Source organism: Myodes glareolus, chromosome 7, assembly GCF_982192425.1.
Source record: "Myodes glareolus chromosome 7, mMyoGla1.1, whole genome shotgun sequence".
Taxonomy (NCBI): Eukaryota; Metazoa; Chordata; class Mammalia; order Rodentia; family Cricetidae; genus Myodes; species Myodes glareolus.
The window spans coordinates 8,327,193-8,344,655 of record NC_142032.1 but is presented as its reverse complement, the minus strand read 5'-3'; the positions used below and the strand labels follow the sequence as shown (position 1 = coordinate 8,344,655).

General features: G+C 43.7%; 1 protein-coding gene and 1 long non-coding RNA gene across 2 annotated transcripts in view; one reads left to right on the top strand and one right to left on the bottom strand.

Moving 5' to 3' along the window:
* The window catches only part of LOC148121288 (uncharacterized), a 28,192-nt gene extending 11,124 nt beyond the window's left edge, over nucleotides 1-17,068 (top strand). Inside the window, exon 2 of the mRNA XM_087907812.1 lies at nucleotides 16,691-17,068. Coding sequence (XP_087763938.1) covers nucleotides 16,691-16,714 — 24 coding nt within the window. The 3' untranslated portion in view covers nucleotides 16,715-17,068. The remainder of the gene's footprint in view (nucleotides 1-16,690) is intronic.
* Nucleotides 365-7,775, bottom strand: LOC125393542 (uncharacterized). The gene is made up of 4 exons (XR_015738332.1): nucleotides 7,467-7,775; nucleotides 4,411-4,572; nucleotides 2,014-2,116; nucleotides 365-1,267 (listed from the first exon to the last, which is right to left on the bottom strand). It is a non-coding gene; the product is annotated as an uncharacterized LOC125393542 (long non-coding RNA).
* Nucleotides 17,069-17,463: the final 395 nt, after the last annotated feature.

Here is a 17,463-nt window from a genome sequence, read left to right as displayed (position 1 = left end):
ATGTAGGCATAGTTTTCCAGGCTACTTTCTGCTGGTTGGGGGTGCTGATAATCTTATGGGGACTTAAAGAAAATTTAGAAGTATGATCAAGTCCTGACTGGAGTATCCTGTGAGTCTTGATCATCTCAGGCAGCAGTCTTGAATCTGTTCTGGATGTAGAACTCAGACATCCAGGCCATCTGTTCCTACCGGAGATTTCTCAGGTGATCTTCCTTGATCAAATCCGATTTTTCTTTTTTTTTAAAAATATTTATTTATTTATTATGTATACAGCATTCTGTCTGCAGGCCAGAAGAGGGCACCAGGCCTCATTACAGATTGCCGCGACCGCCTCGAACCAGCAAGGACGACGCGACACCGGAGCTCTTCTCGCAGGCAGTTTATTCAGGACCTTGAACAATGGCTTCTCTCTCGTTTCTCTCCCCAAGCAGACCTCTCCCAGCCCTTATATAGCCTATAGTTGCCTATCCCGGAGTGCCATGTGGACATCGTCTATAGGCTCAAGCATACGCAAGCGACACACGATCATAGCGAGTTATGGGCCATAACCATAAAAGGAGTTGTTTGTCACAGAGAGCACTCGCCTTTGGGCTCGCAGAGGGTGCCATCTTAAAGGCGCGGCTCCATGCAGCTCTCTACAGTTCCCCCTTTTTTGTTTTCACACAAACAATAGGTAAGAGTAGGGGTCTGATCTCTGTCAAAAAATTAGGAACAATATACTGATGTCTAGCCAGGTGCTGTCCACCCAGAGAAATGCCAGATCCGCCCGGTGCCTTTTGCGCAGAGGTGGGAGATCAGGCACCAACCCACATGCAATCACACTTGCTCTTCTTGAGATCAACATTACAAGCTCTCAAGTGCAGTGCACAAGCCTCACAACCTGTGTCAACAATCTTTTAACGTAGCTAGCCATATTTGGGGAGACTGTCCTGCTTCAATGGCCATAAAAGCCTGTATGATCATAGCTGCGTTGTGACGCTGTGAGGTCCGTATGCAACATATGTACCACAGACACACCAAGGAGGCAAGCACCATTAGGCCTGTCAGGGCTCCTATTCCCACCCACTCCTTAAAGTAACTAAAAGTTCGTTTCAGTATGTTAAGAAAAGCATCAGCAGTAGGTAACTCCTGCTGTGTGGCATTCAGGGAAATAATCTGGTTGATCAAGGTGTCTGTCAAGTTCTCGAACTCCTTGCTCCAGTTTCCCTGGAGGTACGTGCTCAGCTGCCGGCTCAGGTTACCGTTCTTCGTGAAGTTCTCAGCCAATCTGGAAGTAATACACAAGGAGGAGAGGGAATGAATACATCCTACACTGGTTAAAGTTACTAGGTCATCTAGTTGCTCTTGCAAGAGGTTTACTCTTTGGTTTACTGTCAAAATGCCAGCTTTTAAGTGACCATCGATGGATTTCAAAGTAGTCATTGTGGAGGCTGTTCTTTCCACAATTTCATTAACTGTCTCTGCAATCTGAGTTGTTGCAGCCATGGCAACAGCAGCTGTCATGACAGCTCAGCAGATACAGCAATTGCAGAGACTAGGGCTGTTGTTATCCCAAAGTCTCGTTTTGTTCTGAGCAAATGAGTGATTAGAAAGGTACCGGTATTAACTCTGACTGGGATGGGAACATATGTGGGAACTCTCATCACCACAGCTGTGTTATAATTACCATCCCAGTATTGACTTGCGAGGCAAGTTGCCTTAGAGGAATTACAATAGATCACATCCTCTGTGGCATTGGTAATATTAGTCATACAGTAACATTTGAAAGAACACCCTTCGTATCTCTGCTGGCAGAGATGTTAAGTAGCCGAAAAGTCAAATTACAAAGGGCAGCAAAAGGCTCTAGGGATGAAAAGGCCCCTTTTTCATTAGAAAGAATCCATTGAAACCAGGGCCAAGTATTTTAAAACTTTTGACAGAATGAACAGGTATAGGAATTGGCCATGCTTTTGCTATGGCCCACAAGATTTGTTCATTGGCCTGGATCAACAACGGGGACATCAGGACCATCACAATCAGTAGGATCACAGTCTGAGGCTTCATCTTGCTTCTCATTCCTCTGCACCTGTACTTTTCTCACCAAGCGCTCCGGTACCCAAATAGGGTCCAAATGATCCTGTGGAAAAACACAAACAGAAAATCGTGCCCATGCCAGCACAGGATCAGGGCCATACCAGATCCCTGTCAAAATGTCCTTCCACTTCACTAGACCTTTAGGTTGGCTATTTGGACAAGCATGTCTGTCCGCTGAAGATTGGTTGGAATTATCCAAATTTAAAAAATTCAAGGTAAATAAGGCCAAAGAAAGTCTATTCTTAGGGGATTGTTCTAAGCCAATTCCCCCTTTTTGTTTTTGAAGCATTTCTTTTAAGGAGCGGTGGGCATGCTCCACAATGCCTTGGCCTTGTGGATTATAAGGCAGTCCATGTACAAGGTGAACACCCATACGTTGGCAAAACGATGTAAACTGTTTACCAGTATAGGCAGGGCATTTATCTGTTTTTAGCTGTTGGGGCTTGCCCCATGCTGCCCATGCTTCTAAACAGTGGGTAATCACATTGTTTGCCTTTTCCCCTGTCATGGGAGTGGCATACATGATACCAGAATAAGTATCCGCAGAAACATGTCCATACTTCAGTTTGCCAAATTCTGAAATATGAGTAACATCCATTTGCCACAGTTTAAGGGGGAGCAATCCACGTGGGTTAACCCCCAAAGTTTGAGGATGATGATATATGACACATTGTGGACAATCCACAACCACCTTGTGTGCATCGGCATGGGAAATGGCAAATTTTTGTTGTAGTGTTTTGGCGTTAACATGAAACTCTTTATGAAAGTCATGAGCCCTCTGCAGGGCAGTGGCAAGAAACATCCATTCTTGTCTGGTACACTGATCAACCTTGTCATTGCCAGCAGCTAGAGGGCCTGGCAAACCTGTATGTGCTCAAACATGTTGCACAAAAAAGGGATGTTTTCTCTGCCATAAAAGGCACTGTAGTTGGACAAATAATGCATGTACTGAACTTGATGTTTTTAAAGGTCCAGCACATCCAAGATGTTTTAAAGCATTAACTACATAAGCCGAATCAGAAATCAAATTATATGCAAAGGAACAGCCCTTGAAGACCTCTACTACTATTCTGGGGAAAAAATGGTGTGTAACAGGCTCTGCAGAATCCACCATGTAGACTCCACAACCGTTTTTGGATTCATCTGTAAATATAACACTGGCCCCTGGTATAGGCTCCGTAGCAGTTATTTTAGGGAAAATTACAGGGTGTTCTTTAAAGAATGGCAGGAGAGGATGCTTGGAAAAAGGACAATCAATGTATCCGGAATAAGAGCAACGCAAGATGGTCCAGTCATCTATGGGCGCACATAATGTTTTAACTTGACTTGTATCATATGGCCAAAATGTTGTACAGTCTTTAAGAGTAATGAGAAATCATTTTACCATCTTGGTATAATTTGGTTGCTTTGTGTAATTTTAACAATTTTTCATAACTAGGGCACATAGTCATATTCTAATGAGGTTATATAAACATTATAAATGTGGTCTGTTTTCTTAGTAAGGTATTTATATGCATTTGTATGGAATTATTTATTGAACTATTTATAGTTTTTATGTAAAAATTAAGCATATATTCCCATCATTTACTTTATCTAAGAATTTAGTTTTTTGTGGAGCTCTAATATTATTATATAGTGATGAGTCATCTCTGTTGTGGTTTTTTTTTGGATCAGAAGGAAATTAACAAAAAAATACCATTTTTTCTATAACCAGACACCTAAGGCTGCAAGGCACCTAAGACACATATCTAAAGATAATCAATTATTTAGGCAAGGTCTTTGATGGGACTGGTTTCATTTGATTTGGCATTAAGGCCCAAGATTATCTCCTTTCTCTTGGCTTTAATTAAAATGTTGCTCATAACAGCTCATTGAGAGCTAAGAAAATTGGATGCGAAGACGAAGCGCCCATAATCGAACTATCTCCCTTCTTTTCTTCTCTTTCAATTTATCTACCTGCGGACTCGCTACTCTCAGTTTGACAGCTTCCGAAGCCGCATGCAGTTTGACAGCTTTGGTTTGACAGTTCGTGAAACCGCTTTGGCCTGACAGCTTGCAAAACCGCTTAGGTCTGACAGCTTGTGAACCCTCGTACTTTTGGTTTCTCGCTGCTCTTACTCCTGGCTTTACAGCCTGCAGCTCCGATCTTACTTTCGCTTTTTCTTTCACTGTTCTGTTAACTCCGCCTGCTCACTCTCTACCTAGACTATCCGCTTTTGTGCGGAACTTCAACCCCGTTCTTGACACGGTCACTAAACCCTACGTTGGTCGCAGTCACTAACCCTGCTTTGGTCGCAGTCACTAAACCCTGCTTTGGTCGCAGATCCCCAATCTTACCTTGAGGACTTTTCCGGTGCACCCCCTGACTGCTGCAAGTTCTGGACTTCAGGGAGAGGAAGTGGCTTCTTCCCCGTACAGGCCACCACTTGCCGTGACCACCTCAAACCAGCAAGGATGACGCGACACCGGAGCTCTTCTCGCAGACAGTTTATTCAGGACCTTGAACAATGGCTTCTCTCTCATTTCTCTCTCATTTCTCTCCCCGGGCAGACCTCTCCCAGCCCTTATATAGCCTATGGTCTCCTATCCCGGAGTGCCACGTGGACATCGCCCATAGGCTCAAACATACGCAAGCGACACACGATCATAGCGAGTTATGGGCCATAACCATAAAAGGAGTTGTTTGTCACAGAGAGCGCTCGCTTTCGGGCTCGCGGAGGGTGGCAGCCGGAGCCATCTTAAAGGCGCGGCGCCACGCAGCTCTCTACAACAGATGGTTGTGAGCCACCATGTGGTTGCTGGGAATTGAACTCAGGACCTTTGGAAGAGCAGGCAATGCTCTTAACCACTGAGCCATCTCTCCAGCCCCCAAACCTGATTTTTCTTAACTCAGAATGAATCCACAGCCTCTCATTTCCTGTGGAAACAAAAGCAAACCCTCTTCTCCAAAGTAACATATCTTTTGACTTTTATTTTGAAGTCAAGTTATTTTCAAAATACCTTTCTTGGATTAATTCAGCAGCATTTATAAGCAAATATCTTTTAGCAGCTGTTGCTCCTTCCTCAGCATTCAAACAATTCAAAGAGAGCATAATAACATACAATATCCAGACTTTCTATGTATTTTTCATCTTTACGTGGCTTTATTTTAACCTCTTTTATTTTCACTTTTAATTTTTGTCTTTTTAAGACAGAGTTTCTGTGTATCTTTGACCTGGAACTCACTCTGTTAACCAGACTGTCCTTGAGCTCACAGAGATCCACCCTGTCTCTGCCTCCCAAGTGCTGGGATTAAAGGTGTGTGCCATCATGCCTTGAACTCACAGAGGTCTGCCTGCCTCTGTCTTCCAAGCTTTGGGATTAAAGGTGTGTGCTACCACACCCAACTACTCTCTTTTTTTAAAGACTTTTTAACCTTTTTCTTTTCACTCCCAAGCCTGCATATATTTTTAAACATATAGTAAACCATTTAGAGGGTTTTTTTTTCATCTTTGAATCTCTCTTTACTGTATATCTCTCTCTTTTTCTGACCACATGAGTCTTTAATTTGCTAAGCAATATGGGAAGGATTAAAGTCGCGGCTTTGACAGCTGGACCCAGCCCATTTCTTATCTTTCTGAGATTCTAGCCTCCTGGCAGAAAGAGCTCCTGCAGCAAATGTCCCCAAACTTGTTATTGTTTCTTACCACCTGGGCTTTTGGCAGTCCTTGTACCTCTGGCTCTATGTTTAATGATGGTCCCTGTAACAACAGCTGAGTGGTTAATCTGGAAATTTAAGTATGACATTGGAGATATAGAGAAGTTGGTAAACAGATAAGAGGAAGAGAGAGAGTATATGGAGTTTTTGACAAGGGAGGGTTGAGTAGAGTGAGAAAACTTATTTTTCTGAAACTGGAGGAAAAGTGACTGATCTTGGTGTCCTCTGGTGCTGTGGGAGCACATTCTGCTCCTTCAGCCAATAGCCTTTAAGATACCAGCCCAGATGGACATGGTCTCTTATACTGTAAAAGCAGCAGTAAATGTGTCCCCACTCTCTTGCTTTCAGCTCCCACATCAGGCTGCTAGACTCTGTTCCTGTTTGCACAGAGGACTGTTGTCTAGGACAGTGATCTGTAAGTTTTCCCCTTAAATAAACAACCCTTTTAGTATTCATAATTCTGAACTGGTGTGGGGTTGTTTTGTGACTTACATCATCATCTGGCACCCATAAGAGGTACCGGGCAGGTCAGCATGACTAAAAATGAATGAGTGAGATAAATACCCCTAAAAACACAGTTAAGTGGTGGGGTCTGCTGAGGTAGATAAGGCTATCTCCCTACCCTGACAATAGGAAAATTAGAAGGAGAGGTAGGCCTCCAGAATTGAGTATGTGGCTCCAGTGTCCAAGAGAAAGGAGATGGGCCGTCCTGATACCGTGATGTTTACCCATGGCTTCCTGTTACAGATGACAGTTGTGGTCAAGTCAAAGGAGCCCAGGCAGCCTCACTCGTCCATGGCCAGACCTAGAAGGTCAACTTGGAAATTTTCTGGGTTATCAAACTCCATGCCATGATGTGCACAAGGATAATCAACTGCCCAATGTCCTTCCTTGTGGCATCTTGGACAAGGCCTCGCAGGACCAAGATGAGGATTAGAGAATGCTTGGGCCCAGTGACCAGCTCTACCACACTTGAAACACAAGCCTGGTGGCTCTCAAACCAGAGAGCAAGGGAGCAGCATGGACAGCACAGATCGGGCAGTCTGTCGCCACACCATCTCCCCTCTATAGGCAGGGTGTGAAATGGCGGCGAATACCACAGAGCTTGTAGGAGAGCATCCTCTACCCACAGGCGGGGTGTTAAAGTCTGACAGGCTCTGGTTGGGGTGACTCGGAAGCCAGAGAGGCCACAGTGGGGACCACTGATGAGAGATCCAAAAGAAAAAAGAAAAGAAAAAAAGGAGAAAGAAAAATCTGAGAGTCAGGGCTGGAATGATGCCTCAGAGGTTAAGAGTACTGACTGCTCTTCCAGAGGTCCTGAGTTCAATTCCCAGCAATCACGTGGTGGTTCTTAACCATCTGTAATGAGATCTGGTGCCCTCTTCTTGCCTACAGGCACATATGCAGACAAAGCAATGTATACATAATAAATAAATAAATACTTAAAAAGAAAAGAAAAGAAAAATCTGAGAGATTCTGGGCCCCAGTCGCGGGAGGACTGACCCCGGGTCATCCAAACATGATTTTAGCTAATGGAAGCAATCCAGAGGTGAATGCCTCAACCATAGCTGTGAAGGCCATGGTTGGGGGCTGTCCCCCTCTCCTGTTTCTAGGAACACCAGATTTCTGGGAGCTAAACAATCAATTCCTCAGGTTCAGAGAAATGGTTAAACTGACCAGAATGGGGAAAACTCACCAACTGAAGCCGGTGGTGTGCATAGAAATCACACTCAGGGAGATGGAACATGTGGTTGTTGTGGAAAAAATATCCAGTTCCAGATCCTGACCCAGGGAGAGGGGCTCGGGGCGGGAGAGCCTCCCGAGTCTCACAGCACCAATGAAATTACCTGGCGTGAGTGAGAAGGAAACACGCAACACTCAACAAACCACTTAGGAGTTTATTAGAGGGGGCGTGTACAGGCCTGGGGAAGTCAGGGTGCAAAGAGAGAGAGAGAGAGGGGGGGCTAAAGATGGCACCTCCAGCTTTTAAGGGCTGCCCAGGGGGATGGTGCGACTATGTCATACTCAGATAATGGGGCTCACGCATGCGCTCAAGGGCTTAGCTGAGTCATCCCCGGGGCTATTAGGCACTTCTACCTGAGGGCTTGTCCGCACATTCATGACCCTAGAACCCGGAAGTGTCAGTCTTATTGTGGCTAAATTCATAACACCATGGATGCCAGAGGAGGTGTTGTATCTCCTGGGATTGAGTTACAGCTGGTTGCAAGCAGTCTTGTGGGTGCTGAGAATTAGCAGTCTTCACTTAACCATGGAGTCTCTCCAGCTCTTTAAGACGACCTTTGAAGCTGTATTCCTAACGTCTTTACATGGGTGTTTCCCACCCCATATGCAGGAAGCCTCATCTTATTTCTCTTAGAACAAAGGCAAAAGGTTAAAAATAGTGGACACAAGTTTTTAGCCAGTCAGTGATAGCTCACGCCTTTAATCCCAGCACTAGGGAGGCAGAAGCAGGTGGATCTCGAGTTCAAAGTCAGCCTGGTCTACAGAGTGAGTTCCAGGACACACCCCAAAACTATATACAGAAACCTGTCTCTGAAAAGAAAAAAAAAAACACTGCATTTATATAATAGAACAGTCTTTTTTTTTTTTAGGATTATTTGAACCAATCAACCATAAATTACAGTGGGTATGTGTTCCCACACATAGGTAGGGAAAAGGGAACCACTTGACTTTTGTTTTTTAATTTGTGTGTGTGCATACATGTGTTACTTACTGTTCAAACATGCATTTGGATGGACTATACAGGATAGCATACACGTGGAGAGCAGAAGGGCCTCAGGCATTAGTCCTGGTCTCCAGCTATGTTTGAGATAGTTTTTGCTCACTAAGGCAAGCCCCAGTCTTTCTGGATGTCCTGATAATATCTGAGATTTTCCCATCCTGGTCTCCCGTCTTGCTAAAGAAGTATTAGTGTGGCAGATTTACTGCCATACCCATCTTCCACATGGGTTCTAGGAATTTGAATTCTGGCTATTATATTTTCAGGACAAACGATTTACACACTAAACCAGTGGTTCTCAACCTTTGGGTCACATATAAGATATTTACATTACAGTTCATAACAGTAGCAAAATTACAGTTACAAAGTAGCAATGGAAATAATTTTATGGTTGGGATCAGTACATGAGGAACTGTATTAACAGCCGAGCATAGCAAGGTTGAAGGCCGCCGCACTAAGCGATCTCCCAAGGTTATAGAAGCTCTCACTTTTACGAAGACCAAAATGAACTCCAGAGTTTCACACTTTGGGGAACAGTAGCCCAGAATTTGATGTGGCCATATTTTATACTATTTTGCTGAAAATAAAACAATTACTGATACACTAATACTCAAAAATTCCACTAGGTGGCAGTCAGGATGTAGGCATCATCTAATACTAATTTTCTTTCTTTCTTTTCTTTTCTTTTCTTTTTTTTTTTTTAAAAAAACTGTTTAACACTTTTTAACTTTTTAAATTTTTTTAACAGTGATGGAGCCATGGTGCAGAAACATTGCCAAAGGAAAGTTTGGGGGAAGATGAGGAAAGAAAAGTAAATAAGCCTACTATGGCCTAATAATAGTAATAAACGAGTAGCCAAATGACAAGGACGACACACCCTCTGCACTCAGCTCTGATTGTGGTTTAATGCACAGCTCTTTATGTGTGCTTGTTGCGATTCTTCAATACATTTTATGAATTCTGTCATGAAACCTTTCAGATCACCATGTGTGGTTCATACATGTGTGTTGTTAAAATGTACATAGGAGCTAGGCTGTGGTGGTGGCACATGCCTTTAATCCCAGCACTGGGTCACGGGGCACAGAGACAGGCGATCTCTGTGAGTTCGAGGCTAGCCTGGTCTACACAGGGAGTTTCAGGACATCTAAGACTACACAGAGAAACCCTCTCTCTCTCTCTCTCTCTCTCTCTCTCTCTCTCTCTCTCTCTCTCTCTCTCACACACACACACACACACACACACAACACACACACACACTCACACTTCTGCTCCTCCTGGCGGTGCATTTTTGAGATGACTCAGATTTCTGTGCAAAGTCATTGGAGAGTGAACTGGGGTGCTGGGGACAGTTGCTCTAGCCTTAGGCAATCCCATAGGGGGAGTTCTGGTGTTGGTATCCCAACACCTCACCCTCCCTCACCCTGTGAAGAACCAGCTCTCCTGCTGCCCCAAAACCCAAGTGACTTACTGAAGGAGAGTTTGGGCCATAGACCACGGTGTACACTACAGTAGGCAGGAAAGCCATTCCTGGGTTTGGTGTCACTGATGCGAGTTTTGCTGCAGAAGTTCCCCACATTAGAAATAGTGACGTCTGGAGCTAGAGGGATGACCCGTAGTCACGAGTCATGGCTCTTGGTAAGGACCCAAGTTCAGTTCCCCTGCACCAAAGGTGGGCAGCTCACAACCATCTGTAGTAACTCCCTGACGCCCTCTACCGTCTGTTCTGGCACTACACTTATGTGCCCATACCCCGTTCATATAATTAATAAATATTTTTTTAAGGAACTGTGGAAGACGCCTCCCGTTGGTCATGTTTTCCTTGAGTTCAGGCAAATGGGGAATGGCTATGCACTTCCTGCAGAGATTGCCTGCGCAGCGCTCTCTGGTGTGTGCTGTGTGGTACTGGAGCTTACTTATGCATAAGCACCTCAACTGCGAAAATTGAGCATTTCCTTTGTTGAAGAATTTTCTTATTTTTACACATAATTGGTAATTACCATTTTTGCTTTGTTTTGTTCTTTTGAGTCGGGTGCTTTAATGTGTAGCCCTGGCTGGCCTGGAACTCATGTAAACCAAGCTGGCTTTGAACTCACAGAGATCCGCCTGACTGAGTGCTGGGATTAAATCCACGTGCCATCACACCCGGTCTATGACTGGGGGTTGTTTACTCCGGCTCAGAAGGCTGAGAGTGAGTCTCGTGTTCTGAAGAGGGCGGGGAGCGATGCTGTTTTCTGTAAGGACTTTCTTCGCAGGTAGTAAATGCATGACTGAACATTTATTTTAAAGATTTTAAAACTTTTGTTTGGCCTTGGCATCTCGTTTTTCCTGTTACCACTGATACTTTTCCTGACTTTCTTTTTTTTTTCAGTTTCAGCAGAAGGGGCTGCCCCTTATTTTTTATGTATTCAGTGTTCTGCCTGCATGTATCCCTGCGGGCCAGAAGAGGGCACCAGATCTTATTAAGATGGTTGTGAGCCACTGCATAGTTGCTGGAAATTGAACTCAAGACTTCTGTGCTCTTAACCTCTGAGCCATCTCTCCAGCCTCTATATTGTTTTTTAAATTCTTACATATAATTTTCAATACAATAATATTTTAAGACATTTTTACAATTGTACGCTATATAATATTTCAAATTATATATATTTTTAAGACAGTCATATTATGTAGCCCAAGCTAGTCTTGAGTGGCCTCTCTCTCTCTCTCTCTCTCTCTCTCTCTCTCTCTCTCTCTCTCTCCTCCCCCTCCCTCCCTCCTTCCCTCCCTCCCTCTCTCTCTCTCTCTCATTCTTGAATTTTTGATCCCTGGTCTCCCAAGTGCTAGGACAATAGTCATGGGCCATCACACGTGATCACCAAATCTCTAGTTTTTGTTTTTGTTTTTTGTTTTTTTCAAGACAGGGTTTCTCTGTAGCTTTGGAGCCTGTCCTGGAACTAACTCTTGTAGACCAGGCTGACCTCAAACTCATAGAGATCCGCCTGCCTTTGCCTCCCAAGTGCTGGGATTAAAGGCATGCGCCACCACCGCCCGACTTCCAAATCTCTATTTTATGATCAAAGAAACACTTGTTGCCAGTCTCAGCTAATTCAGAACAGCACAGTGGATGGAGTCTTCAGTCCTAGTATGGATTCCCCCTCTCACTAGCACCGAGCACTTCAGCAGGGAGACTGTAGCTTCAGTAAGCCTGCGTTTCCTCCGTAAGGTCCTTGTTACCACCCCTAAGACCGAGATTCTTAAGTTTATAGAAAGGCTTTTTGTTGTCTTCCCCGAAGGATCCAATCCATAATTACTCATTCCTACCCCCTCTCCTCCTTCTGACTTTCTAGGCCAGCATAACAGGCCTGGCTTTTGTTATTCCTCTGCTAGTGAATTCTAGTAAGACAGACTTCCACCCATGAAATCCCATCTCACTCCTCCACCACTGACCCCATCTGCTCCCAGGTGTAGGCATCTGGTGTGGTCACTGTTGACGCCCCTGCAGGAGGACGCTCAGAACCCCGACTGTCTGCTACACATTGCCTTCAGTTCTTATCAGAGAAAAGAATTTCTGTAGATGCTCTTCCCTCTCCAACACCCACCTGAAGTTATGCCGATTCATCCTTGAAAATGCTGAAAAAGTAGGACTAGCATGGTTTGAATGCTCCCACCGAAAGCTATGCTCACATTTAATTTCCAGTGTATGTTGTTAAGAAGTGGGGCCAGATGACCCATAGACGATGATTGGGTAGTGAGGTCTCTACCCTTGTAAATTATTGAAGTACTAAGTTCTCTCCCCACTTGATGTAGCAGAAAAATAAAAGCCCAGAGACAGAAATTGGAGTTCAACCTGAAGGTTAGAAAAACAAAATGGTCAGCCATTGGCTCTTACCTCTACTTCAGTCCAAAATGACGATCCTGCCTCCAGAAATCTCAGAATGAGACTGTGTCTGAGAGCTGTCTCCTTCCATCTTATATTCCTCTAACGTGCTGGGATTAAAGGTGTGCACTACTATCACCTGGTTTCTATGGCAAACTAGTGTGGCTACTGGGATTAAGTGTGTGTGTCACCACTGCCTGGTCTGTAAGGCTGATCAGTGGGGCTGCTTTACTCTCTGATCTTCACACAAGCTTTATTTATTAAAATACAAATGAAACAGCACTACAGCTTGATCTGTTGTAGAAGCCAATTTGGTCCTCTCTGTTAGATGAGCCCTTCTCACCGTGTGCTGCCTGCTTCACGCCAACCAGAAGCCCTACTCAGGCCCTTAAAGTTGGACCTCCCACCCTCCATAACCATGAATTTAAAAAGGCGTCACCCTTCGTCAATCATCCAGTTTGCATTATTGAGCTAGGAAGCAGCAAAAACAGACTGAGATAATGACTGTATTGAACTTGCATTCAAACCAAACACCATGACAAAGTTATTCCAGAGGCTGGAGAGCGGGCTCAGTGGCTGAAAGTGCTCACTGTGCCAGCACAGAGACCCGAGTGCAGATCTCCAGCGTCCACGTGGCCGTATGCATCCGTAACCCCAGCAAACCTGTGAGCTCTAGAGTCCCGGGGTCAAGAGAATAGCCCAGCATGCTATGCTGACCTTTACCCATGTGCACAGGCACATGCACAAACACAAAATAAATTAAAAAAAAACAAAAGTGATTGTTGAAGATACGTTGAATCATTAAATATATTTGTAATAAAAGTTACTAACTGTGGGCCAGATGTGGTGGTGCATACATTTTAATCCCAGCCAGAGACCGAGCTGAGCCAAAGCCTCAGAAACAATCGGGGAGTCCTCAGTCCCTGATGCACACATAGGTACCACATCAGGTGGTCAGTTGGCATGGAATTTGCTGTTACAGGGTTTGGTGTCTGTCACTTTATGGGGCCCAGGTGACAGAGTTACTGAGACTTTTCTTGGTGTTACATCCAATAAGTTTCAAGATATGATTTTAATAGACTCATGGTGTGCCTACAATCTCAATTCATCTGGTGGCTCCCTTCCACTCCCAGGAATGAGTCATTTATCACCCTGTGCCTGCTTGGCAGCACATGGCAGATGGTGCAGTTTCTGAGTCCACCTGGGGCTTCAGTCACCCTTCTTGCCTAAAGTGGCGTCAAAAGCTGTTTATAAAATGGAGGTTCTTAGGGCAGGGCACAGTCTAGAAAGCCACCATATGTATAACATGGAGTTACTTAAGTTTGAACATCACTTAATCCCAACACCAACTGTTCAGTAAAACAAATTTGAAGCTCTTCAGAAGAATGTAATAGAACTATGGTCTATATATTAGTCATGATGTGGAGATCCCAGTCCCTGGACACTCCGAGAAAGAAAACAGTGACAGAGTTATAGCCCAGAGGAAAGGAAACCAATCAAGATTGACTCTTTTTGTTGTTGTTATTGTTTTGCCACAGGGTTTCTCTGTGTAGCCCTGGCTGTCCTGGAACTCACTCTGTAGACCAGGGATGTGGAATATTATTTTAAGATGTGTTACATCTGCTTATACTGTGGAACATTTGTTTAATGATGCAATGATGTGTGCCATTCTTTTGTGTTGCACTTGTTTAACTCTGTAAAGCTGTGTTACTTTGCCTGCCTAAAACATCTGATTGGAATAATTAAGAGATGAACAGCCAATGGCAAGGCAGGAGAAAGGATAGGCAGGGCTGGCAGGCAGAGGGAATAAAGAAGAGGAAAAATCAGGGAGAAAAAGGAGCAAGAGGGATCTAGGAACAAGAGAAGGAGCGAGAAAAGAAGGGGCCAGCCACTCCGCCACCCAGCCACCCAGCCATACCACTAGTCACAGAGAAGAGTAAAAGTGAGATTGCAGAAGTAAGAAAAGGAAAAAACCAGAGGCAAAAGGTAGATGGGATCATTTAAGATAATAAAAGCTGGCAAGAAACAAGCCAGGCTAAGGCTGGGCATTTATAAGAAATAATAAGACTCCGTGTGCGATTTATTTGGGAGCTGGGTGGTGGCCCCCGCAAAAGAGTTAAGCAAAAAAACAAACAAAAAAATCCCAACAAGACCAGGTTGGCCTTGAACTCAGAAATTTGCCTGCCTCTGCCTCCTGAGTGATAGGATTAAAGGCATGAGCCACCACCACCTGGTTTAGAATTATTTAAAAATAACTACAGTAAACCAGGTGGTGGAGGTGCATGCCTTTAATCCCAGCTCTTAGGTAGAAGAGACCAGAGGATCTCTATGAGCTTGAGGCCAGCTTGCTTTACAGACTGAGTTTTAGGATAGCCAAGGCTACAAAGAGAAACCCTGTCTCAAAAAAACAAACAAACAAACAAACAAACAAATAAATATGTGAATAAAATAGTCACAGTAATTCTGCTCAAGGACATGAACAAAATTATGTTCATCACAACTGAGGAAGGGAACCTCAATAGAAGTCCAGACTCTTAAAAAAAGAAAAAGGAAAAGTTCTAGAAGCAAAAATAAACTTAAAAACAAATAACTTTATCAGCCTAGTGTGCCATGGAAGGTCCTTCCAGCTCAGGGCCCTGCCAGTATTCCCAGCCTTAGCATGGTCACACCGCTGGGGCTTCTGAAGGGGCATCGCCTGTAGCTTTGCTAATGCTGATCAGTTTTTCTTCTGCTCTTGCTTTTCTGGTGAATTTGTACTCATCCCTCGACCCTAAGCTCAAGAACCATGTCATTTTGGAAAATACCCCCGAGGTGTCACCCTGGAGCTTCATGTCCTCCCTGCTGCTCCTCAGTGAGGCTGTTAGCCTGTGCTAGCTCACTTCTGCTGTGTCTGGTGTTCACTTGTCCTTTCCCCAGTGGCTTTTCTTTAGGTCGTATTCATCTGTAGTGCTTCCAAACATGGCAAAGAGAAGGTGATGGAGCTTGCTGAGCGTGTGAATGCCTGAGTCAAACAGAGCTGGAACTGGCCACCTATAAGGAACCTATCCATTTCTTAGCCACTAAGTTCTGCTACAGTGATCCTTCCCAGATGAAAATATCCCAGTGAGAAAACCAAAAGAGAACCTGGGCCTGCAACCTACAGAGAAGAGCCTTGCACATGTGCTTAGGAAATTCTTTGATTCTTTCCTTTTTCCCCACTGTCCTGGGTGAGAGCCATCCTCTTGCAGAAGTTGTAGTACATCATTTCTTTTTGTTTCAGAAGCTAATCATCACTACTGTGCTCTCTGCAGTTTTCTTTTGACTAGCTCAGACTTCTTACTTCACAAATAATAAAGCAAGGTAGTAGGAGTCTGCTTGTGTGTTCCTGCATGCTCAGACTCCCAAAATAACCACACAGAAGCTATATTATTTTCAATACTGTTTGGCCAATAGATTAAGCATATTTCTGGCTAACTCTTTTTTTAAATATTTATTTATTTATTTATTATGTATACAATATTCTTTCTGTCTGTGTATATGCCTGCAGGCCAGAAGAGGGCACCAGACCTCATTACAGATGGTTGTGAGCCACCATGTGGTTGCTGGGAATTGAACTCAGGACCTTTGGAAGAGCAGGCAATGCTCTTAACCACTGAGCCATCTCTCCAGCCCCCTCTGGCTAATTCTTATATCCTAAACTAACCCATCTCCATTAATCTGTGTATTGCCACATGGCAGTAGCTTACCGGCAAAGTTTCAGGATGTCTGTCTCTGGTGGCGGCTCCATGGCTTCTCCCTGACTCCGCCTTCTTTCTCCTAGCGCTCAGTTTAGTTTTCCCCGCCTAGCTCTACTCTACCATACCACAGGCCTAAAACAGTTTCTTTATTAACCAATGGTATTCACAGCATACAGAGGGGAATCCCACATCACCTCCCCTTTTCTGTTTATATAAAAAGGAAAGTTTTAACTTTACATAGTAATTACATATAACAAAACAGTTATCAAGCAAGAATTACAGTTACAATATTTATATCTACTTTATCTTTTATCATGGCTAAAGAAAACTATAAATGCATATTCTTTAACTCCATCAAAGACTCCAGAAGGATAGAACATTACCTAAGTAAACAGGAAGTGCCTTGTCAGTAACTTCCAAAACTCTAGAATTGACAGAGACATCTTGCTACCTGGACAGTCACCCAAAGTTCTTCTGTACCATTGGGGCATTCAGTCTCAGCCTGTAGGCTCAAAGTATCCAGCAGACTTTTCCATGAAGCAGGAAATTTCAAAGACAGTTCCACCTATGTTGGCAGTTTGTCAGTCACTTTCTTCTTTGTCCTGCAGAATGTCTGGCAGACTCTTTCATGAAGCAGAAACCCCAAAGGATCATCTCACCTTCAGGCAAGTTCAGCAGTCATCTATATGTATGTCCTGCCTGTCTAGTTCATACAGCATACCATCAAGCAGTCTAGGCAAGAGCAGTTTCTTGCCCAAATGGCTAACCAACTCCATAAGGAGCCTCTTTGATGCCCATCATCCTCTTGAAGTAGATTGGTGATGAGTAGATATGTCTCATTGTCATGAAAAATCCTAAGTTCTTAAACCTTTAAATGCCATATTCTGTAGTCTTTGAATGGTTTGAAGAATGCCTACCCATCTGAAATACATCTCTGTACATCTAGAAAATCTAACTAACATGACTACAAGCTTAACTATTATAGATGATTATCTATTAACCTATATTTCTTAATTATACATTACATTTTTAAACAAGCTGGACAAACACAATACCTTAATCAAAATCAGAAATACATATACACTGTATAACAAAATTGACCTTAAATTTGTATCAACAAACCAAGATCCATACCAACCCAAATCTCTATAGCAGAGACACTATTTCTTTATGTCGGTGGTTCTCAATCTTCCTAATGCTGTGACCCTTTAATACAGTTCCTCATGTTGTGGTGATCCCCCAACCACAAAATTATTCTAGTTGCCACTTCATAACTATAATTTTGCTACTGTTATAAATCATAATGTAAATAACCTGATATGCAGATGGTCTTAGGTGACCCCTGAAAAAAGATTATTCAACAACCCCCGTGGGGGTCGCG